General features: G+C 51.5%; 1 protein-coding gene across 8 annotated transcripts in view; it reads right to left on the bottom strand.

Moving 5' to 3' along the window:
• The window catches only part of LOC128876733 (paired box protein Pax-5-like), a 114,256-nt gene that overhangs the window by 4,823 nt on the left and 83,984 nt on the right, over nt 1–25,449 (bottom strand). For 2 of the 8 annotated variants that reach the window (XM_054123325.1, XM_054123331.1), the window contains 8 exons: nt 21,356–21,521; nt 17,380–17,577; nt 7,327–7,583; nt 3,750–3,832; nt 3,112–3,409; nt 1,787–1,885; nt 892–1,122; nt 366–461 (listed from right to left, as the gene is read on the bottom strand). In XM_054123325.1, coding sequence (XP_053979300.1) covers nt 366–461; nt 892–1,122; nt 1,787–1,885; nt 3,112–3,409; nt 3,750–3,832; nt 7,327–7,583; nt 17,380–17,577; nt 21,356–21,521 — 1,428 coding nt within the window. Of the gene's footprint in view, nt 1–354; nt 462–891; nt 1,123–1,786; nt 1,886–3,111; nt 3,410–3,749; nt 3,833–7,326; nt 7,584–17,379; nt 17,578–21,355; nt 21,522–25,449 lie in introns of all 8 variants that reach the window. The other 6 variants (XM_054123328.1, XM_054123326.1, XM_054123332.1 and 3 more) reach the window with 6 other exon arrangements.

Here is a 25,449-nt window from a genome sequence, read left to right on the forward strand (position 1 = left end):
CGCGCATTTCACCCGGAGGTGGGTATCGCGATCTACGAAACGCGCCGCAATCGTCCATTATGAAAGCCGGGCATCGAGTCGTGGCTACTTTAAAACCGGCCCCTGTCCACGATTCCGCGAGCTTTTTGCAAGGTCCGATCTTATCCGCGATACCTCGAATCGTAATAAAATAGCCGTGGGTTTCTTCAGTTTTAGAAAGTCCGATCCAACTGTACCGACGTTTTTCGATCGACCGCCAAGCGCGATTCAGCCAAGACAACGAGTTCGCGCGCTCGATTCACGACCGGATTAACCCATCGATGAGTTAGCACTTGACATTTCGTTGACCCTAACCTAATCGGCACTCATACTCACTGTTTACTTACTGAGCAACCCGCTTGTCGCTGCTCCATAACCATAGCCACTGTAAGGTGCGCTCGAGTATTGAGAATACGCTGCGCTGTACGCGTAGTCGCCACCACCTAAACAAATATCGATCATCGTCAGGTTAGAATGCCGATTCCCGGGGGGTAGTTTCAGGGTTGAAGAGTTTTGAATGCGACTCTACTTTTGATGCTTCGATAAATTGCGAGACAGATCATCCGCGAGGTGTTGAAGAAGATGTTCTTAAGCTAGAAGCTATCGTAACTCTATATCGTAAATCTACGCATTTTTGAATCACCTTGTTCCGAGCACCCCGCGAACGTCGATTTCGAGCGAGTTTGGTCCGGATTGAAATGCAAAGGGTATCCAAACAGCTTGCCGTTATCTACTCGGCTGGCTGCGAAGCTGGGTAAGTCAGAACGTCCTCGCAGGGCTCTGACTTACCCTCTGCGTGACCCAACGATCCCGCGGAAGGTCACAAGGTGCGTTTATCTTTGATAAAGGAAGAGGCTGTCCGCTGGTACTCACCGGTGGCGTAGTGTCCGAAACTGGGGAGCATCGTGGAGTACGGCGGTATCGCAGACGCTACCTGGGGTTGAGAAACTGGCGGCTGCAAGACCGTCAGTCCGGGATCCCCTCCGGGGGTGTTGGGGGCCGCGGGGGTGGCGTTTGTCTCGTTCTGCAACGAAATCGGGGGACTTTGCTCGCCCCCACCGGCCCCCACCCCTACGTACGCCACTGCGACGGTACCGCTCTCTGCTATGGCCATGCACAACACAACACGACATTCGAGTCAAGCACTAGCTAACGATCAGCGCCTTACGTCTAAAGCTTAATTAAATTGTCTTTGGAACCATGGGCGTCGGGACGGTGATCGTATGGAATTCGTCGTGGGGGGTCGTTACGCGATCCGTCGCTGAAACGCAACGACGCGCGGCGCGGTCTGGTTCTTCGAGGGGTTTGGTGTCGGCAAGAATTCTTCGATAAGGGAAAACTGGCTACGTTTACGCTATTTTCGACTTCGCGACGTGGCAAATTGAACCAAACCTCGAACTTTCGATGCAGTTCCTTAGCGCAGAACGCCAGATATGTTATTTTCGATACCTGAAGCTTGTTCCGGGGGTGGAAATATTGTAGCACCTCCTACAAGGGGCTATACCGAAATCGCTGTTTTTTAACGAAACGTATCAGATTCGTAAATCAGCCATGAATATTCGACGCGCATTTCTTTTCGTTCAGTGGGGGGTGAAAACAACCCTCACGGACCAGACTTCGGTATAGTTCCTTCTCGGGGGCGGTTGCTGGTTACTTCGTTGCGTTAGTTTGGAGACGCGTATCCGAGGCTTTGAATTTCACGCCGGAGGCGCGCAGTTGTTAGCAAATGGACGCGAGCGCAAGAAAATTAAAGAGGTGGCGAACTCACCGGTGGTGTGGTAAGGAGACACGTTAGCCCCGTCCAATGTTTGGCTAAATTTTATTTCTTGCATCGTCAGTGGCGCGAGCGGCGTCAAAGTACCACCTGCTAGTAAGGGATCCCCATTTTTCTGTTACTGTGATTTTTTTAATCGACGGCTGACGATCAAGGCGGAACGTTGTACATCGCGCGACTCGCGAAAACTCGCTCTCGACTTTGACAAACTCGAGCACCTCCAACCTTTTGAAAACGCCTCCGCACGTTCGTCGACGAAAGGTCGGGCGAGAATTTAGGTTATACAGTAGTTGCGGATACTTTCGAACCGGTGTTACGGGGTGGAAGTATCTTTCGCGAACTCCGTCCGAGAGTCTCTCCACCGAGACGCTGGTCCTCGTACATATTAACGGCGAGCCAGCAAGCCGTGGAATCGACTTGGCCCGGTCGCGTCGTCCTTCAAAAATTCTTCGATCTCGGCCGAAGATCCTCGATTGAATTTCATGAGATGAAACGGCCGTTACACGCCTCGGTTCGTCCATTCCGAAAAGCACCGAATGAAAAAGAACTCGCGCCGCAGCGTGACCGAGTTGCTCGCAACACGTGCCCGCTTGAGAAAGTTCTCCGAGTGTGTTGCGAACGTGTAACTCGTCGAGGGTTACTTTTCGATACCGTTTCCAGCGATACGTTCCGCCGTTGATCGGCCGTCGTTGAACGGCGCAAGAAAGATAGAAACGAGAGAACGATCCAGAGGACTCTGGACTCGATGGTACGAAGACAAGAAAAGAAGAAAAGAAGATCGAACAGAATTTTCCATCACCAGCCTACGCGAGCTCTGTTTTTGCAGGTGTCGTAAGCGAAAGTGGTTCGAGTGAACGAAAAAGACGGGGTGGACGAGTGGGATAGCCCCGAAGTAAGATGGTACACCCCTAAGCAGAGAACACCGAGAGAAACCACCGAGTGGAGCGTTCCGCCACCTCTTCTGGCGCCGTTGCCGCTGCTCAGCACAGCTCATGCATTATTAAAGCCATGTATTTAGCCGATATGGGTATGCAAAGCAAGACGTAAGCCGCAATAATAAGCGTACAGGGAAGAGGGTAGGACGAGGAAGAGCCAGAGGTAGAGAGAGAGAGAGAGAGAGGAGACGGAGAGAAGGAATCGTAGAATGGAAGAAGGAGGGATCGACGGTGGTTTGGTAGGTCGACGCAAAGGGGCTCGATGGTACACGAGTATTATATACAAGAGGTTGTGGTGCACACACTGTCCGGGATTTTGTGCGAAGAAGGGATGACGGAAAGGAGGGTGCAGCAGGGTGAAAAGAGAGAGAACGAGCCGCTCACCTATGGTGCCCCCTATGGGCGGGGTGTAGAGATGGGGCGTTTGCGCCTGCGTCATCGTGCTGATGGTGCCCAGGGAGTCGTACAGCTCGGCGGAGGTGGCAATAGCGTTCCCGGGGAATCCTCCGTGTTCGTAGTAACCTCCGCCACCGCCACCTCCGCCTCCGCCGCCGGTTCCAGTGCCGTTCGTGCCGCCGGTTCCAGCGCCGTTCGTGCCACCGGTACCACCGCCACCGCCTCCGCCACCGAGCTCGCTCAGGAGCTTGTGCTCGTCCTTGATGCTCCATTTACTCGACCACAGCTGCAACAGAAGGCGGATGCTCGAGGCAAAGTTCGAGTGTCGGGAGAACGGGCTGCTTGTTCTCGACGAACGATTTAGATTGACTTAGGTGTTGACCTGGTATCCTCGACTCTTCCTTCCTCTTTCATTTTCGAGCGTGCGCGAATTACGGCTTCGAAGCTTCCCGTTGTTTCATACGGCGAGTTTCGCAACGTATGGACAATGGAAAATGATCGCAAAGTTTCTATGAAATTGTCAGAAAACTTGTATTTCGTTGATCGAACACCAGGTCAAGGACAATAGTCAAGGATTCCTTAAAAAGGAAGTCGAGCAGGAAGAGCATTCGTCGTCGAATACGTACGTTCGAGTACAGCTGGTCGCCGTTGTAGCTTCTCTGTCTCTTCATGTCATCCTCGGGATGATCGTTCAGGTCTCGGTTGTCGTCTGAAATGAAATTACCGTGGTGCTATAGGATGTTTGTATGGAAACGTGTTGTAATCGAGTGGTCGTTCGCTCCCTAATGCCGCGTAATCGAGGCAGGCGTTCGAATGCGACGATCGACGACACGGGGGCGACGGGAACGAAGGCAGTCACCTCCAGGCGCGATCGCGGCTACCCGCGTCGGGGAGCATACGTGGCGGTGTTGTGGCCGCGTATTACCCACGAATCAAGACACAAATTAAACGTGGCCGCGCGAAACTAAATTGAATCTGTCGGACGGGTTGAACGCGGCTCGCGCATAGACGGTGTATGGCATTGATAGATAGAGAAACAATTTCGATTCCATTATACGTCTTTATTATCTCTCGGCCATCCCAGCGGTTTAATATAGAAACAAGCACGTGGGACGGGTGTCGGTACATCGGCGGGGGATGGTTACCGCTATACCCTTTTAGTGGCCGACGCGGCGGGTCGCGGCGGGTCGCGGCGCGGGGGCGGCAAACAGGGAAGGACGAAACTGACCAACGTTTCCAGCCAGCAGAAGTGGAAGGGGGAAACGGACGAGGCCGGGACGGGGGTAGATGGTCCAACGTTCGGGTATCTCGAATAATTAAATGACCATCCGAGGGTAGATGGGTGGAGTACCTAGCATAGGGCTCGTTAAACCTCCCTGTCAAGTTGTGATTGTCCGGCTGGCCGGCCGACGGTCCCGACCATTCGACCGGCAGGGTTTGTTCCTGGACCGCTATAAAACCCCTGTTTCAAACACGCCGCACGCCGGGCACCGTGGGCTTCCATGAACTTGCTTGAATTTTACGATTCGATCGGCCGAGTTAATCGTGTGCTCTCTGGTATCTACCCACCGGGCCCTGGTTTTCGCGTAACGTTGGCGCCACAGATTTCATTAGAGTTTAGAACGCGACCGTACGTTCGTTTAATAGGTAAGAACTGGAATCGAGAACGTACACCGATCCGTTAATTCGAAATCGAACGACCGTACGGATAACGACGCGGAGCTTTTGTCGCAGCCGTTCGTACAATTTTTGTCGCGCGAATCGAGGAGCGGCGATCGCGAGGGATTCAGATTCGTCGAAAAGTCGATGGATCCACTCCCCCCACCGCGCAACCGTGTCGAACGCGTTATGCTGTCTAATGCAAATTCTTGTAGGTCCTGCGAAATTACAGTCACTGGTCCTCGACAGATTTGACAGTGGCTGTGAGTTATGGCGGAAGGAAGGTCAGCGTTTCTCCCCCTATCCACTCTCCCCTCCCCCCCCCCACCCACCCCTCCCCCCGAAAAGAGCAGTAAATCGAATAATTCGATTGATGCCCGAGAGGGCAAAACGTCCGCGCGCGTCGCCGAGCGAGCGTTCGCGTTATTCGAAAGCAATTGAGTCAATGTTAAGCAATACAATACACGGGTAATAATGGACTCTGGGGTGAATCTGGTCCCGGTGTGTCCCCTACGTCCACGAATATAGGGTGGAACACGCCGGTCTTTTGGATTCCGCATGGGGCAAAAGCGCGCAGATGTAACGCGACAACAAACAGCCCCGATATAGATTGCAATGCTTCCCTCGAGAGGTTCTTCGTAAATTCGTAACAAGCCCCGGGGATTCTTCGATTTTCGGACGTCTTAGATCCCGTACGGAGCACATAAATAACAGGGCCGATGTACTCGGATGATTCCTTGGATATTCGCGGACTCGGTTCGTCCTTCGCGGCTTGCGCGCGTAAATAGATCGACGATGCCCGTAAACGGAGCGTCGCGTGATATCAATTTGCTGCATTCCGACAGAGGAAAAAAAGACAAACTTGCGGTCTCCCGCGTAAGAGTGCTCGCTTCAGAAAAACTAAATTCCTGTCTGTGCTTTTTTCGTCGAATTTCTCCTCGCGTCCAGTAACACGCATCGCGCGGTCGCCGCTGACCGCGTTCGCGCGACAAGTCATCGGCTCGCTCGTTGAAATTCCAACCAGTTAAAAGGTGCGCGCGGATACATCGATGATCTCCCAGGAGGACAGGGAGAGTAATGTGTCGTTGGGTCGGGATAGAAGCTGCTGTGGTCTGTGAAGTTTATAATCTAATACGCGTACCCTCCGCGGCCGCAAAACGCTGAGTGCTTTCGCCGCGGATGCGGCCACTTTTGCGACCGCATATCGCCGCTCTCATAATCCGATTATATCGAATTACTCGTGTACCATCGGCACCGGACCGCTCGCTGCGCGAGTACATACGAATCGATACACAGCTCGACGCAAAACGCATTCGTGGGACTTTGATCGAGGACGCGTTCCACGGACCGTTTTCTTTTTTATCGCGAAAATCGTGAGAATACCCAATCGTACGTGGCTCGACTTTCGACGCGCAGCATGTCTCGTTACGATCATTTATCGTCGTTAACTAAACATCCGAATTTCAACCAACGTCGATACGAATTTAGTCTCGAAGCGATGGTTAGTTACGCACCGAGGACCCAACGGCGCAGAACAAAAGCGTGGCGAGGAACGCGTCGCGCGATTCGCTCCGGGTGAAAACGAGTCGTTCGTTCGCGGTTCATTCGCACCTCGAAGAATTAATAGCGAATCGCTCGAAGTTTGGCGAACGCGTCCGAAACGTAGCTCCGAGGTTTCTCTCTTGGTTCGAGCAACGTCGGTCACGTGTACGCGACACGTGCCGAGAATATTTCGGGACGCGTTATTCACGCAATGACAGCAGAATGAATCGGAGCACGTGCTGCTCGACATTTGACCGATAACCTTGTCGCGCGTGTAGCTAATCTTGGCCGGGTCGCGGCAAGAGGAGAACAAAATCGCTCGATTGCTGGCAAACAAAATAATCGCCGATTAATAGAGATAACTAACGTTCGCTGCTCGTTGCGATAGCTTTCTCAACCGAGATCCGCATAGCTTTGAAACAATGATACCCTCGTAAACGGATACCCTCGCGACTTTCTTCGGACGATAATCATCTACCAGCTCTTTTGTTTCAATCTAAATGGAACGATCAAAATTCCAAGTTTCGGCAGGGGTGAAGACAACGCGACCTCGCGAATTCGACAGGATGGCTCGGGTACCCTAATCAGGGGCGCCATTTCCTCGCTTTTCGCGAAACCGCTCGACTTCTCCATTGTTCTTGAATCTTCTCGCGCGAACCAGCGAAACTCGTGCCGATTTACTCGGGTGTAACGACGATCTAACAAGTGATATCTCGTTTCTTGCTACGCCTTATATAACGCCGCGAGCTATCGCGAGTGAAATGTAGACGCGATGGCTTGCGATCCGATCTCCGGTTTACATAAGTACACGGATCTTTTTTTGTTCGACCCGTCGCGCGAAATGTCCTCCCATTTTCAGGTCGCCATCCGTTGGCGCGACGCTTCTAGACGGCCATCGGATCGCGAGTCCCCGATCGAGAGAGTAATCGGCGGCGATCAAGGAGTAGCGAAAGAGTTATCGCGGGTCGGGAGATCATCGACACGAAGAATTCAATGACTCACCGTCTTCGGAACGTTTTCTCTTGATGCTGTTGCCGTTCGGGTCCTGATGGTGCGCTGGGATTCCCAAGATGCCGCTGATGCTGTAAGCGTTGGGAGCGGTCGCCGCGGGGTGACCCGCTGCCGTTGCAGGTGCATGGGCTATCACCGACACGGAACCACCTGATCCTGGCTGACCTTGTTGCTGACCTTGCTGCTGCTGCGCCTGCTGTTGCTGATGCGCGTGTTTCGCCTTCTCCGCCGCTTTGTTCCTCACGATTCTGCGGACAATAGATCACGGCGTATAGAGTTTCTAGCCCCGTTAAAAAAGACCGCGACGGATCCAGTGTCCGCGGTGTCAAACGTATATTCCATCGCGGAGAAAAATAAATGACACGCGCGTCGCGAACGTGACTCGTAGGATAGAGAAGGCTGCATTTAAGCAGGAATTTCTAATCGAATTCAAACATGCTTTACAAAATTTATTGGAATTCTTATTTTCAGAGTCGTCGTTTGGTCTGCGTCGCAACTGACGAACGCTACGTAACAAATGACCCTGTACAGATTCTCCTAACCATAACTAGGATTTACCAGACACCGATCTCCTAGTCACCGGCTTACTGGATGATTAATTACGATTACGCGGGTCGGTTCGAGCACACTCATTCCTCCCGTGGCTACCACGTTTCATACGCACTGAAACGTGCACCGGCACAGGCACTCTCGCGCCAGTCCTACGGTGCGTGTACGCACGTATGTTGTTCGCCATTGTTCCGGGCAGAGCCATCGGAGCGCCTCCACCATCGATATGGAACGGCAACGTGACTCTGCGGAACGGTGGCGTATCATAATCGCATCGAGGAGAGCCCCGCAGACATGGAGCAGCCTTAACGAAGTCTCGCTCGTTCTTGCGGCGTTTTACTATCCTCGTTTGTCTTCATTTTCACGAGCGATAGGTCAGTGGTTACGCATCGGGACGAACCCCCGCGTAACGGATCGACGTTAAGTCCTTCGTTTCTGTCGTGGATGTTTGCGGGCTAGGTAATCGTGGGGGTGCAAGCTACGGCGATCAATCAGATGACACCTGTTGCCCGATCTCCCTGGCTCGTTCGCCACCTTCGCCAATTCGCAACAATTAGCAACGATCCTTATCAGGGTTAGACTCTGTGGTGGTTGGATACAGAGGATCCTAAATCGTCGAGAGCCGGAGGCGTCGGGGTCCTAGCGAAACTCGCGTCAACCCTCTCGAGATGTATCGGCTCGTGGTTTCAACATTTTTATCTCGAGCATTTCAATGTTCTTCGTTTGATACTTTCTCTAGAATAAACTTTGTGGATAATACAATGTTAAATTAGTCTCGATTTATCTATCGTCGAAGGCGTTCGGATTTGCTCGAGGGAGAAGCATAACCATACGAATGAAAATCGGACGCGTGGCGTCCACGATACGCGTTAAAACGTGACGGCCTCAGCCACGGCATAACGAGCACGATCGACGATCTAATAAGCGCAACGACGCTAAAAGAGAGTGTCCGTACAACAGGTGCAGATTTTATCGGTGCACAGATGCCGCGAACCGTTGCCACACCGCGTGTTTCGAGAGCCGAATAAACGGTAGCTTTTCGTTCGAATTCATCGACCGAGCGCCGTTTCTGTCTTCTAATTAGCATCGCGTTCGACGCGGTTGTTCGTTATCGATGCATTTATAAGTATTAACGACCGTTAGCGGCTCGGTGCAACACGTTGCATGATTTATGTAACTCCGACGTGGCGAAATTTATACCGAACGCTTTCTGTTCGACTCCTCCTTCGAGAGAGGATGCATCGATGGAAAAACTGCTTTCCAAAGTGTAGATTTTATAATCGTACATAGACGTTACGTATTCCGATATTCCCTCGTCGAGCATCGTGCAACGCTTCCAAGCTTTATTGCGGCTTCGCGACTTCGCTGTCAAACAGAAAGAGGGTGAAACTGTCGCTGCTGGAAAATCACATGGCGGTTTCCATTCACGGGGTGGGGTGGGGGGCGGGGGTGGGGGTGCAGAACCTCGCCAATCCTTCGTGGAAGCAAGAAGAGGAATTTCTCTCCGTCTATCCGTGGGTTCCCTTCGGGTTCTCCGTCGCTCTCACGGTCGGAACGCCTTGGAGAAACCAGAGGTGGCGCCTGGAGGAAGGCTGAACAGAATTATGAGGGTAGAGCGTGTCGAGGGTGCCACGTGGGAAGAAGCTATGCCTCCCATGGCGCCATCGGATCGTTCCCCAACGGCCACTCCTGAACTAAACTGCTCTACTATCTACCCTGAAGTGCCGCCGACCCTCCAATCCCTCCAAGTCAACTTTCCTCGGCTTTCGTTTTAAGCGTGTGGATGTCGTTCCGATACCTTTAACAACACCATCGAGAAAATAGGTGGACAATTATTACTTGACACCTTCCAACGACGTTCGGACTCGAGTTTCAACATCGGCGAAAAGAATCGCGGCAGTAGAATGCTCGCAAAGGCGGTTTCTACCGAAATTCTTTGAGTCTGGGCATCGCCATCGTAGTACGACAAAGGGTAGGAATATTCGTGGTCGATAGCTTAAGATACTCCCTCGACTCGTAGGTTCTCGGAACCAACGTAAAGTCATACGCGACCCAGCGACGTTCCGAGAGTAGGATCAGAATAGTTGGTACGACGGCGGAGGATGAGTTCAGCTGTGCCACGGCTCTGGAACCACAAACTTTAATGTTGGCATTACTTTTATGCGCGACTTTATGCCAAGTATCCCATCAAATATATGACCCGCGGTCCTGCACGCTTCCCGAGGGGACGAGCACCTCTGAACCGCCTCCCGTTCCCCGCCCCCACGCTCTTACACTCCACCAAGCCCCCGTTCCTACGCGCGGCTAAATTATTGCGAATAAAACTTTATACTCAAATTACCTCTACGCCAACTTTATCGCATTTCGCTGGTAGAGCCGCCACTTCTCCCGGCCTCTGCCACCCTCTGACAGGTTCCCCGTCGTCGGGGGTTGGTGACTGGGCGGACTTAAATTTTCTGCCGTGGATCGAGGTTAATTTCTCAGGGTTTAATACCAGGCTTTTCCCTTCGACTATCGAAAAAGTCGTTTCGATAATTATCTTTGCTGGCCTATTTCCGAACGATCTAGTTCTCATAGAGGACTCTCGCGCTAAAAATTGGCTACGCGCTATCAACAGATCCGTAGTCGAGAGACGATCCCCTAGCTCGATTACGATTTCAAAGACGCGTTAAGCCTGTTCGTTCGCGGCGCTAACGTGGACTTTAAAGTTATTACGCCCCATTTATACCCCGGAGAGGATCGCGGGGGATTTCAGGTGACTTTCGAGGATTTAGCGGTCTCGAGGCAGATGCTTCGACCGTACAGCATCGGAACGGGGGATCCGTTTTCTCTTTAACGCGGAGTCAAGGAAAGAGAGGCAAGATGGAAATGGTAGCAGGGGTAGAGAGGAGAGAAAGAGGGTCAGAACGCGCGAGAGAGTCGCAGAACTATTCCGTCGGGCTGTAGACACAATACGGGACTCGGTCCACGGCCATTGTACGCCCTTCAGTGCCACACAATGGCTGGAAAAGGTGTATCCTGATATTCCACCACCTCTCGAGAGGCTGTAATATACCCCGGAGCGTGCTGTACTCGCCACTTCTCGGTGTAGCACGGTGTGATTCTTGAACAAAAGCTACTCTCGAGGATGCGGGGTTTACCGTTTCTGTTGCCAGTGTTGTTAATTATTTTTCCGGGCTTCCTTCCATACGTGCGAATCTTGATCGCCAAAGAATCGAGGAAGGGTCGCTTCGTCAAGGATTACAAAGTCTTCTCTTTGACGTTAGTCCAATAGAAAACAAACGGTGGGTGGTTCGAGACTCGTAAGAACGACATCATAGTCTCCAAGGTTTTGTCAGACCTCGAGGATGCGCCCCGTGCACCGTAGACGGCCAGGTATGGGATGAATTAAAGCAGAGCTCCGCTGTACGACACCCCAGTACCGCATCCTAGTCATTTTGATGAAGTGTCCCCCTCTCGTACCAAGGGACGAGTATATTATTATATCCGGGGACGTAGTTCGCATTGTCAAACAGCAGCTGCCTGCTCCGTACACACAACTATATTAACTGCGACACCGTACCTACGGCCAACCATCGTCCCAAAGCATCGTATCCGTGCGCTACGTTCACGCTCAGATCGCTCACCGAGAACGTGTTTGTGTGTTTGTTTGCGATGGCTGGAGTACGGGCAACAAAAGGCGCTCTCCCAACAATGATACCGGCGAGTCAACAGTCACGAGGATCCTCTAAGCACAATGTAACACACGATTTATAATATATCGTCTATGCCGACACCTCTCGCCCCTCGAGCCGAGTCAAGAGGATTCGGTCTATCTACATGCCATTATGCGTTTCGAAACTCGGGGATTTATGCGTGCGAGCGTCGCGAAAACGATACCTAAGCGGAGCTGTCGATCCTTCAAATTCTTGCGGCCTTTGCTTACGGTAATTTACATTCGGATGCAAATGTCAGGGATCGTGTTGCGCTGATTTCGAAACAGGGAGCCCTAACGTGTTTGTTGGTACCATCACAGCGAATTCATATTTTCGCAGTAATCCATTTGTCGACTTAATTAATAGATTCGAAGCGGTACAGGGATTTTTACAATTCGAGACCGTGCAGTTACGCGATTACGTGTGGCGAACCGTCGGCTCCTGGACGATAACCCCGGCGGCTGACGTCGCCATTTTGCGCCATGCTCGATTACTAGGCATATTACGTTAGCCGTGCGCTGTACAATAATATTCGATTAAACTTCTCTGTGATTACTTCATTGCTAATCGTCGATTAATCTTCGAATATTCGACGCTTCATTAACTGTCAATCATCGGCGTCATCAGGCTATTAAACGCCTATTTCCGCGAGTCATCGCGCGCCGCGTAGGAATTTCATCTCTTTCTTGTTAGCGATATCGACATTGCGATAGTCTTCGCATCAGTCATGGTAGATGTTCGTTTTACCGCTATACGAACTATTAGATATTATAAGAGGACGGTGTTTTCGCTTAGGGCGTCGTCATATTTTCTCGAAATTCGTCTGGTTCGCGTGTTCACGATGAACACGCGTCGTTCGCAAACATGGTCCTTGCTCGAATGAATCGAGAACACGGAACAATCACGCGAACGAGTTGCTAAAAAGAGGAGAGAGTTTCGGTCTTGGACGATCTTCCTTTGAACCGATTAGTACGGGACCGTCGAAATTATCGTGGAGGCGGATGTTCCATTTTCGTGCGAGTACGTAACCATGAGAAAGATCCTTTCCAAAGGTTCGCGAGCGAGCATCGACGGTCGTCGCCGTCCGGTGGGACAATTTTGACGGTGCAGTGCCCAAGTAACTTTGGTATTCCAGCTCTCGGCCAAGAACAAAAGGGGACGAAGCATTATGGGCTGGCAGAGTAGGCGGCCATCCGGTTTCATTGCGGTTCCGTCTGTCCTCTGACGTTTCCACGGCAACCTGGATTGCGTATCTCGGCCGGCACGGTCGTCCTCATCGTTGTCTTCCCCGTCATTGTTGCGGTTGTCGTCGTCCTGCTCGTCGTCGGCATCGATGTTCAACCCCTGAAGTCTCCCACCCTTTCCCGTATCGTTTCCCTTCGTTCGCCGACGGGGACGCGGAGGATCGGTAATTGTAACTTCATTTGAGGCTAATTTCGGCCGAGAGGGGGTATGATGAAACGCGGTAATAATTGCGTTATCCAGACAAAGGACGGTTATGGATACGCGCCGCCGCCACAGCCGCCACCGTCGCCGCTCCCAACGTGGAGCGTCATCGCCGTATCCTCCGCCCAACCCCGAGGGTGCTTTCGAGTAAGGTAGGAGGGGTCTGTCCGCTCTCTCTTGCTCGTTCTGCAAATATGGCTGCTTTAACGAAACTTCAGCGGCACGGTGCACCATATTGTTTTCCTCCAACCGCGTGTGCACCTTTTAACCACCACTGGAACACCGCGGTACTTTATTCTCGCTTTCATCTCGCCGTACTCGTATCGCGTCGTTTCGCCGGAGCTTGAGAATTTTGTTCCAAGTTTCTCCGAACACGAATTTTTACGACGGTCACGCGTTTCGTCATCGTGATTTTTTCCTTTTCTCGTAGAAATGTTTCGCGTAGTAGACAGAGGACACGGAACTGTACGTGGTCGTCTATGAAATATGTCTATCGCGAGGAAAGAAGAGAGACCGGGAGGTTGTCTCTTCTCATCCCCGAGGAACGCGCGACGAATACCGATTCGTCCGCCACGGAGAGGAGGGTTTCTCTTTCCGCGGAGTCGATGGAATGGTAAATAAGACAGTCGGGTAGGCAGGCGTTATTTATGGGGATGTAATTTAATAACCGAAAGATGAACAGGGAGAGATACCAGTGACGCCGAGCGGAAAGCCGAAAGTGGCATGAAAGTAGCAGCCATCCTATTGGCCACCCTTGTCTCCGTCGTCGCGGAGGAACAGCCGGCCATATGGCTCGGCTGCTCCTGCGCCGCTCTCGGCACTTGGAGGTTCCGGGGGTGCGAAATGATATGGAAGTAATGGAGAGCAAAGCAGACCCTGGTGCGCCTCCACGGGAGATTGACCCGTACGATAGCAGCGAAAGTAGAGTGGCGCGTTGCTGCTCATCGGAGAGAGCGATGACAGATTGATACAATTCCATCGAGACTCGACGCGACAGATTTCCTACCAACTGTTGTTGCCTTCGTTGGTCATTACGTCGAATTAAAGTTACGGGGAGAAGATGATGAATCGCGTCGAGTCGAACGATTTCGAGTAACAGAAACGTCGCCGATCTACGACGATAAAATTCGCGACGCTGCTGTTCGATGGTTGGCTGGAAAGCCATCGTTCGAGACAGCGTTGGCCACGCGGGAGGAAGCGTCCGCGAGCGGGAACGACACAGGAAGCGAAGGGAGTCGTCTTCCCTTAGCCCCGATTCGGTATCCATTCGATCGAAGCCGCAAGATAGGGCGAACGCGAGGCACACGCGAGAGCGTAACGTCGGGGGTTGCGTCGAGGAAACGAGAAGAAGGAAGCTGTGAACCCGGCGTAAAGCCCTCGGGCGAACCTCGCTCCTTATCGATCTGCCCCTGAGACTTCTCCGACCAAGGAGGAACGACGAGGAGTGCCGACGAGATTCGGGGAGGAACGGAAAGAGAAGGAGAGGCTGGAACCAGAGAGTAAAGCGGTGCCTTGGCTGAGTTTGTGTACGTGCAAGATAGACCTCGAATGAGAGCCGCCTACTCGACCGTGACTCCGCACCCGAACCCGAGCCTATCAATATTTCCTCCCGAAATCCGACGCGGTATCATCGGCAATTCCTCCCTTCTTATTTTCTACTTCTCCAGCCTCCTTAGCTTCGCTTTTCTTCGGTTAACTTTCGCGTCAAATAACGCTAACATTTCCGTCCTTCTTTGCTAATCGAACGCTTGCTTCGAGAAGAGAAATCGTTGGAGGATTTGTTCGTTTTGATCGAGTTTAGGTTCCAAGATCACATGCAAGTATGTACTTCGATTGGTATAACGATCGGTTACTTCGAAGTTTCATCGCCAGTGTCATCGATCCTTCGATCAAGTCCTCCGATTGGAACCTTGTTCAGCTTCTCGATACTTCCTATGCAAATCGAGCATTTTCTTGTAGCCAGACTTCTCCAATGTTTATTTCCCAGCGCGCGTGTCGTAGAGGAAGCTATGGAACAAGCGAGCCGTCGGACGAGTTTGACGAGTTCCGATAAAGGACGCGAAAAGAGGTCGGAAAGGAAAAAGGGTTAGCTCGGCGTTGATTTACCAAACCAGAAACAATCCCCGAACAGTTAGCGTCCCATCTTACTCCCGTTTTTCGTCTGTTTTTCTGCTCTCCTCGAACCCGCTTCATACTCAGGATATATAACTGTTATTTTTCGCGAAAGCCACTCCATTATTTCGCTCTCCTCGTCCGCTTTTTCACCGCGCCGATATATACCACCGTCTCGGTTCCTTTCTCTCCGCTTCTGTCTCTCCTTCGCAGACGGTCCTATTTCGAAGTGCCCCGGCGAAGCGGGACAATACATTATATTAGCCGTATCATTATTTCTCCGTACGAAAGCTAGCCCGAAGCTAGAAAAACCGAGACACGCTCGTAATGGGAGAAATCCCGGCGTGGTCGTGGCCAGACCGCTGATATTCCCGGTTTCTGTTACCGCGGAGAAATCTCGCTCGATAACGCGCCGTATCCTTTTTGGTTACATCCGTGCTGCTTTTCCAAAGATAACGATGCTCGAATCGCAATTGCCCTTTACATTGGTATCCTTTTGTCTCGAGATCTCACCAGGTCGATGTTTCTTCGGCAGCTGTTGCAAAATGATCGATTATCTCGATGCATCGTAATCCAGGAGCACGCGGTCGATCCTCCCGCGATCAATCGACGTGAACAATCACTTAAAGGGCGGTCACGTTTCCCGGTGTAGTGCTTTTCAGGCAGCGGAGCATCGCGCGCGCATCTCTATCCATTGCTCGACGAGCGGAAATACGTTTACCTACACGTAGAGAGGGCGGAAGGTTGCGGGTTCGGTGTACGTGAGTGGGTGAAGCCAGGTTGGACGGGTGCGCATGTAGATAGCGAGGTAAGGTAGGTAAGTATCGGCGGGGTAAGTTTTTCCAGGCGATCTGTTCTCCGGATTCAGATCAATACCCGCCATCTGGGCCTTCGGTCGGGGGATACGGGCAAGGAGGAAAAGGAGAAGGCGGATGGAGAGACCGAGGGAAGGCTTTCGGAGAGGCAAGAGAAAGGTGGAGGAGTCGCTCGAGCAACAAGCCACTACCGCACCCTCCGCTGCAATCCTAGACACGTCGAAAACCTCGACCAGAAAGCAATTCCTGCACCTACGTACGTCCACCTTTCACGCTGCTGTGGCTATGACGACACCATTCGACGTCGTCCTCGCGAAACGACGCGACGGAAACATGCGCGCGACGAAAGTCAGAGATCGTTCTCGAACGTCGACGAACGACACGGAGTCGTGCGACACGAAGTAGATTGCTACCGCGACTTTTGCTTACAAACGAGGAGCGTTTTCAATTGGAATGTACAAGTACGCAAATCGAGAGAACGCGTAAAAACGCGGGCCGTCGAGGAATCGGAGACACTCCGCCTGTCGAAGATCGAAATCGTTGCGCGTAACACTTCCGCCTAATGTGCACGGGCTAACTGATTTGCGTGCATATCCATTAACGCCCGTGGCCGACGGAAATCGCGTTAGTGGATTTCACTTGCAGGCAATTCGATCCACATTACGCTCGATTACATTATCAGGCCTGCGGCCTGTAGGGACCGAGATGGAAAGGGGGAGGAATTATGAAGTAGGTGCGTACAGGGAACGTCGGATAAAGCGGGAGATAAGGTCTTAAGTAGCGACTGATTAAATCTCGGGACATATGTGTGCCGATCAATGGTGCCCCGGTGGTCTCTAGCTTTCCCTCCTCTCTCTCTCCTTTCGATTCTGTCTCGCGCTGGCTTTTCCGTTGCTCTAAAAGGGGATCCACTCGTTCAGTTTGTGCGGTGCTGATACGCTGTAATGCCGTCTCATGGGAGCTCACTCCCTGTTTCGTAGGGCATCCCTTTACCGTGGATACTCGTGTTCTAGCCATACCGGCTACCCTTCTCTCTCCCCGCCTGCTCGATCTACCGGGCGACGTAAAAACACTTGAATTAATCGGCCCATTCCCGAAGGAACCTGCGAAAGGTCAATAGGATCGGGGTGAAGTGCCGGCTGTACACTTATCTCGATGCAGGTTTCGGGGGTGCGTTCGCGCTTCGACGCCAGTTCTGGATAACTAATCGGTCCCATCGGCGATGGGCGGAACCATATGCCTCGAACCCTTAATTTCTTTGACCGTTTTGGACGATAGATTTCGTTGTTTCGTTGATGTCGTCGATTAACGCGTTGGGGAAAAGCAACGATCGATCGAGTATCTATTAGTTTCTACTTGTAACACGCTATAGGTAGCCAAGTTGTAAAATGTGCGTAGATCGCATGTAAAAAGATACGTTAACTCACCGATTGATGGAGGAGACGGATGGCACGTTGTCCTGAGTGCAAATACCTTCGGCGAGCAGTCTGTCCCTGATCTCCCAAGCAAACATCGTCGGATTGTCCCTCTTGTAGTTGGCGATCGCCTCGACGACCGGCGGCGTCGCTACTTTCGGCTTGGAACCGCCTATGACGCCCGCCTTGAAGCTACCGGTTTCGTAATACCTGCGAACACCAACAAACGAGCTGATAGATCGTTGCCATGATTCTATTGCGATCTGCAGCTACGGTTATACATACGCTGGACGCATCGTTAAACCTTTAGCCTCGATAGCTCAGAGATCCACGGGACATTCTTTTTCTTTGGATCGAACTAAGTGAAAGAGATGGGGAGAATGGGAGAAAGAGAGACGAGACCCATCGTTTTTCCCGCGGCGGGCGGCCAACGTCGGAATAACGAATCGCCGTCCAGCGACGCGTCAACGACCGGCTGTTTTAAAACAAACGGCTTCTGCCCCCTGCTGTCGTTCCCTCTCCATCGACGAGCAGTCTCTCTTCTCTTCTCTTTCCTGCTGTCTCTCAGCCTCCCACCAGTGTCCGCGTATATGCGCGCGATGGGCAATCGCGATTGGCCCGCCGTGAACGCGCCCTTTGTGCCTAATTAGTTAAATAATATCTTCGCTCGTGCTTAAATTCAATTACGGCAGAAAGCCCGCAATAATGGTCCGCTTGTGGGCCGCCTTGATGGATGTGGGTCCGCCGCCACCGCCGCCGCCGGCGTCGACTCATACCCGCTGGATATCTCGCCAATTTTGTACGCGCTCGACGCCGTGACCGCCATGCCGACGAATTTTAAATCCCTAACTCGCAATTGTCTCTGAACGCTTCTCGAAGCTCGAGACTCGGGACAAGAACGATATAGAAACTGTTGCGATGCAGTTCAAAGATCAACGGTAACCCTTTGTCACCTAACAAGAGTGCGCGCGACTACGGACTTTGAGATAGAAACGATCGGACCCCCCAGCGACTCGGGGCTAAGGACTGGTCCATCCATCACTGGATAGACACGGGTATCGCTAGACAGGTGCGGTTGTTAAAGCGTGAGAAGTTTATCCGAGCTTCTCGATACAGGTTGACGCTGTCGATTCGACGGTGAGATCAGCGATCCACGAAAGACGAGCGACGCCATGGCCGATGGACGAGAAACGGACCGAATAGAAAGCGATCATAATCGGTATCATTCGGGGAAAGCTCGAAATTGATCCGGCACGCTGGAACTCGATTATCGCTGCCACCGTTTTAATCAGAATTCGTCATACACTTCGTTTCGCGCGAAAGTCGTTTAGTCTCGTTACGACCAGCGAACGATGTATCACTCGACGATATTCGCCCCGAACAGAAGAAAATACAATTGCCCGTGAACCTGCAGCTAAAAATATTGGAGGGTTCCCCCGAACAGGCGAGGTCGCGTTACCCTGCCTCGAAATTATTACGATTATATCTGGTGTAAAACCCTATTCCCGGTCCACATGGCAATGCTCACCCGTTGATATTTGGCACCCTTTGTTCCGCCCCCACGTTCCGCCGTGAAATGGTCATTGCGTCGAGCGATTTTTAGAATTGACCCTGTTACCGGGACCGTTCACCCTCGCCGCATTAATTTCGACTTTAAACCATGTCACTTTACGCGGAAAAACGTGCTTACCGTTGTTCTCCGGTTTTTATTCGAACCCCCGAACTCGATTGCGGGGTTGCTGTGTCAAAGCCGAAAGCAATCTTTCACTCGACGCCAGCTCGGCGATAAAAGTTTCCAAAAGACGAGAATAATACCGGTACTTTAATAGGATACTTAAAACAGGGTCAATTTTAGAAAAACTTCGGTCTCAAACCTGGAAGATCTTGTTCGAGACCGTCGACGAGCTCCGGTCGAGAAATTATAGCATATGAAATTTATTCGCGGGAAATCGCTACTTGTCTGTAATTAATCGTAAATCCACGAGGATTTTAATCAACCGAGGTGACCCAATGATTTATCGCGCAACGACATTAGCAGCAATGTGTTACGAGCAGAAATTAACAGCTATATTAACGTCCGCGGGCATTTATTTTTGAAAAGATTTATAGTGGAACAGATCGATAACATGCGCGCTGCGAATATCGAATAGGAAAGAAACAAAATCGAACGGTACTCTTTCGCAATCGATTTCGTAATGACTTATCCAAAAACAACGTCGCGAATAAATTAAGCTAACCGAGATGAGGTAACAGCAAGTTTTTCCACGCCATTGTCACGGCGCTTTTGTTGCTCGCTCTCAGCGATATAATACTTTTTCTCGATGTTGCGTGTCCTCAGTCGCGGCGTTCGATTACAATGTAGAAACCATGGCCGACGTGCGCGAAATCCCGCTTCCTGACCTATATTCGGAGACAAAAGTAACAGTCGGTCCATTCGAGAGATGAATAATGTTCGTTGGAATATCATTTTTAGCTATTTCCACTTCTGTCCTACGTTTTCTAATCTCGTCGAATACCTAACAGTCCACGCGAAGCGTCGAAGAGTATCGCGACGCAATGCTCGGTGTTATTTATATCCACGTATCGAAGAGATCAGAGGAAACGCGCGTTCTCGAGCATGGAGACTGAGACGATCACGTCGATCGACGACAGGTTCGAAGCGACCACTTTGTTTCTATTATCCGTACATATGTAATTTTACAACCTTCTGACTTTACAGCTCGAGGAAGCGAAAGAGCGACGAAAACGGCTTCGACTCGCGACGACGAGACGCTGTTAACGCCGACGCTTTACGCAGTCACGCGCCGCTGATACGTCGCGACGACTCGCGTCGGTTTTTCGCGGAAGCGACCGGTTCCGACTACGCGTGGGTTCGCAGCGGTGAAAACTTTACGCGAAGGGTCGAAGGAGCGCGTCCTGCTCAACCGAAAAACCTTCTTTGACTGTCTCGGTGAGGATGGAACTGCTTTTTAAGGGCTCTTCGAGGGAAACGACGGAGAATAGCCCCTTTGCGACGTTATTCTATTCGGAGTCTACACACGAATGGATTCTGGCTCTTTTTCTGGAGAGTCGACGTTCCCTTTGGCCGATGGACAGCTCGAGATTCATCGAGGAGCATTTAAATTTGGTTCGCGATCTCGGATAGATAGGCAGGGAGCGAATGGGCGCGGCAACTCGAGTAGCGGTAAAGTAGTAAATAAATTCAGGGCGCCTATTATACGCGGGATATACGATGAAAGAGCGGCGAGTATGACAATGATATTCGAGCGACGGGGACGTATGACATTCGGGCCATCAAAACGGCACGAGGCCACCCGTTACGTAACGCGGGGCGTAGGGTGGAAAAAACATGGAAACCGCATATCGTCGCACCCGCTAGCACCCCCCGCGAAGGGTGGAGGTAGGGTGGTTCCTTCCTTCCGGCGTCGCAGTTTCGTCCCGGGGTTCGTTCGCCTCGTGGTCCTAACAGCGTCTTTAATTAAATCACTCCGACCAGGAATAGTCTCCTTTTTTTGCCCAACTCTCCGTCCTCTCTTTCTGTTTTTTCCCTCGGCTGCTCTTCTTTTCTTGCTGCAAGCGCCCGTGATTCGGCCACTCCGTCGCGCGGAAATTACGGCGTTACGTTTGGCAAGCCGAGCTCGATCTCCCGTAAATCATTCGCGATTTTGCGTCACGGGCTGTCGTTTGGAATCGGCGAATTAGATGGCCGTCGAGGCGGAACAGTTTTTTTTGGACGAAAGAGCGTCGATACGCGGCGGATCCATCCCCGAACTTTTCCTTGATTTTATCATCGGCGAACGCGATCCCTGAGAACTCGAGAGTCCTCGTCCGATGCGAACGAATCGATCGAGGAAATCGTTCGAGCGCCAAACGAGGGAAGAAACAAAAAGCAAGGCTGCTGCCGTCGGACCACGAGTCACCGCGGGGGCTGCGGTTGTAACGGATACGACGGAGACCTGGATGGCGCCGGAACGGTGTCGGTACTCACCTCGACAGTATCTTGGATACACAGCCGTGAGATACCCTGAGTTGTCTGGAAATGTCGCACGGTCGAACGCCGCTGTGCGCTAGCTCGACGATCCTCTGCCTGACTACATCCGGTAGGGGCCTTCCGTTCACGAAGACGCCGCCGAGCTGGTTAACTCCGCCGTGGCCTGGAAAATGGAAATCGATAGTGCATTAGCCGAGGGAACCCTTCTGCTACGGGCGAGGGCGAGTTTCCGCGAGCAAAAAGCCAATCCTGTCCCGTGAAATCGCGATCACGGATTTGAGCGCGTCGATCGTGACCCTACGACTTCTCTCGCATGGTTGCTACCAACTGTCGAGTCCGTTGCTTAAACATCGTGAAATTGTTCCTACGACTTTCGATCCTGCTTGGAATTTTTCGAACGCCACCTCACCGTCGCGTGTCTAGTATTTGATCCTCGGAAGTAACGCGTTTGCTAATAACAGACGCAAACGCGTTCCGCGTCATTCGATTCGTCGCCTTGCTTTCCTCGCCAAGGCGACCTCCTGCCAGCGACATTATTTTCGCGCATTAAATCCACCTAAATAGATAACTTCGATCTAATATCGTAATGGAGGGTCCCGGACCGCGACATATGTCCCCGTGTTCGTGCCAGTGCACCGACGATTCGATGATCGTTGTTTCTAACCCCTAACGCAAAGCGAACTCTGCCGACGCTGTCGTGCTCTGTGACAGGATTCGTCCCCCCCTAGGTCTGTTCCTTTTCGCTCGGTCAATCTACCTCTTCTACCCGGGTCGCGTTAATGTAGATCGGAGTGGTTCATCGGGACGCAACCTAGAGAAAGTAAGAGTCTTCGAAACGGCGGTATTCGTTTCGATACGGTTTAGCGACGCGGTCGAGTCCAACCGCTCGAGTGGATAAACTACTTGCTTTCGCGTCTGTGCATGAACGGCCCATTCTACTGGAAAATACTTCATCCGCACCGGGCGCGTGGTTCGGCTTTACACGAAATGTATGGTACGCAAGCATCTTTTGACAAGGTTTTTAACAATGCAGGTGCTTTTATTAACAATGCAGGTGCTTTTATCTTTTGGTTACTGTAGGTCTGGTGTATAGACGTATCAATTATAATTAGTTATCAATAACGTACGGATCAACGATTATTTGGCACGTGAATCTATATCGGGGATAATAAATGTAAGCGTTTGTGATTATTTTTCGCCTCTTTAAGTTGTTCCACATCAAAGAAGTTACAAGATATTCTCCGTGGGGTCCCCGCAGTATCCCACAGTCGACCCAAAACCGATTCGCTCTCTGGTCCAAGCGTGCATCGCAACAATCGCGGCTAATTATCGCGATGAGCCGACCATTCCGATCAGAGGCGTCATTGTTGGATCGATCGGTGGTTGGGCTGCGACGCGTGAACGTCGATCCGGTTTTTTTTTCTTCCGTCGTTACCGCGTGTATCGTATTGCGATCTCCGGGTAGCGCAGCAAGACAATGAGGGATCCGCGATCATTACCAGAAACGATACGCGCTTTCCGGTCGCAAATCAATTCGCTCTCGCGTTTATGGTCGCATCCCCATGGCGCGGCCGGTGGTCAGGGGGATATCGCTGGAATCATGGTGGCACCGCCACGGCAAAAGCACCATGACTACCCTACGCGCGCACACACGCCGTCACGCCTGCCGACCACAACTATACGAGGTCCCTGAATTCAGGCTGGACCACCCCCGAGACCCCGAAATCCAGAGCTACCAGCGCTACGAATTGTTGAGCCGTTGCTCTCCCAGTCACCGCATCGCTCCAAGCTTATTATCGTCTGGTGCGCGTCCCGTTTCCACCCTCGATTTCCTCCTTCCAACTAGAATCCTCCTTTCGTTGACGTTGCAACAGCGTTTCTTTAAACACGATCCGCCAGTACCGATGATCCGATTTTCCAACACGGAAACGCCACCAGCGAACTTTCCCACGGCCGATCGACGTGCGTTCGCCGATTACACGCGCACGAAGCTCGCTGATCGGTGCTTCTCTTCGCGGATCAACGGAGTCTTTATCGGCGTCTCGATTCGCCGTCGGAGAAAGCCGCGCTCCTCCTCGATCCGTCGCGACTTCGGCCGTCGCAAGAACAACGATGCAAAATATGGCGGCTGATACGGGCTACTTCCGGGACGCCATCGCGAAGAAAGACGCTATTCGGTCCATTCATTACAGAATAAAGCACATTGGACATTATGAAAAAAATCTTTGCGTTTATCGCATGAATAGGGTCAGAAGATGACTTCGAGATAAAGATAAGGATCGAAAGGAAGGTCCTTCCCAACGCGGGAGCGCCTAGGTGTGCGCCAGCGAGCTTCGCTAGCCAACTTTGGTATAGATTCCCTCGAGCAGTCACTCGATATTTCTCCGGCAGCTTTGTTCCTGTATTACATTACGGTCTGGCGTTACGTATTGCCGGCACGCCAGACTTTATTACTCGGTTGCTTGAAAAATAGACGGAAAAATGGGATCCGCCGCTGGTGCTCCGCGACTTATTTTCAGAAATTTGTTGTCCCGAGCCAGGAACGGTCGGCTGTCTCGTTTAATAATACAACGCGGAAGTTGTGATGTACGCGCGAAATTTTTGCGTAATTCGAAAAAGTTGCGCGAAACGAGCTCGACGAGAACATTTGCAAATTTATTACTGCTAACTGGTCAGTTCTCGTTCCACGCCACGATGGATAATACAAATTCTTTCCCCTATACCACAGATAGAAATTCTTCACAGCTCTTCGTTGTTCGAAACTGGCCGTATAAACAAAATCTTAATCCTGTACGAATACATAAAAAAAAAAAACCCGACAGACATCCTGTAAAGCATCGCGCAGGTTATTTCGTGCGTCGAACGAGAGATCGACGGGCCAGCTGCGAAACGATTCGACTGCGATTCGTGTGCAGTGACCGCGGCGTTCTTGTTAATGCTTCATAATTATTATCATCCCATTAGTCTGAACGGAATCGCGGTGGCGGCCATGAACGGACGCGCGGATCATGCGGTGGTTTCGATCGTTGCGCGCTTTAAAACGGCGCACCAACTCGCCAAATTAATACGGTCCGATCGCTAATTAGACGAGAACGCCGTGGATCGGGAAGCTCAACTTGTTTGCCAGTGACTGGTATGTCGCGCGAAATTGTCGCCGCTTTTCGAACGTTAAATTTTACACTTTTCCGCCTTCGCGTGGCGTTTGCTTTTTACGCAGTGACGCGCTCTTAATCGGATTAGGCTTAAACGATCTTTGTTTTAGCTTGACGCGGAAGAATTGCTTCGCTACCCCGCGCTCGATTTATTTTTTGTGGATAACTGCGAGCGGATACGACGAAGCTAATTTCCTTGCGTCGAGAAACCAGCTGGTTCTTATCCGATTTAGAGAAGAAAGAAAGCTAGAGAAAACGAAAGTGCGTGGAATCCTGGGTCTGCGGTGGCGTTCTTTCTCGCGGGTACGAAGCGGGAAATTTTATTCGAGCGTTTGTCGCGCGATCCGCAAAGTTTTCACCGGGATTTTAGGGGAAGAGAGAGCCAGGCGATTCCGCGAATGGTTCCTGCACGGATCGAGGACTCCGACGATTGCGGTTTAGCTTTTTTTATCGCCGCCACGGATCGAACGGCAAACGAAGGTCGTTAGATTTCTTGTTTTCGCGTTCTCGTTTGTTCGTCAATGATGCAGACTCGTCGCCGAAGGATCGACTTCGACTTTCCTATTTATTCAACGCTCCGGTTAATCGACGGAAACCCCGAGGAGAAATCGATCTTCACGCTTTGGACGTTGCTCTCGCGATCGGGAAAAACGAGTTGATTGTGTCTCTTTTCGATCTAGCAGGTCCAAACTCTACCAAACAGAATATTTCCCAGTCTTTCTGTTACTTTTATTCGCGTAATCGAGGTTGGAATTAAGAAACGCAAAGAAAAAGAAACTCCGAGGGGGGAAGAAAGCTAGCGAAACGAACGATGGTATCTCGAGTAGAAGGCAGAGTTATCTTACAAGTATAATATTCCATCATATTCTGATTGTAGCGGTAGGCAGTGCTGAGGTCCATTGCGGCACCTCAGGAGCCGACGGCCGTCGGCTGTGGGAA

The sequence above is a fragment of the Hylaeus volcanicus genome, chromosome 5 (assembly GCF_026283585.1).
Source record: "Hylaeus volcanicus isolate JK05 chromosome 5, UHH_iyHylVolc1.0_haploid, whole genome shotgun sequence".
Taxonomy (NCBI): Eukaryota; Metazoa; Arthropoda; class Insecta; order Hymenoptera; family Colletidae; genus Hylaeus; species Hylaeus volcanicus.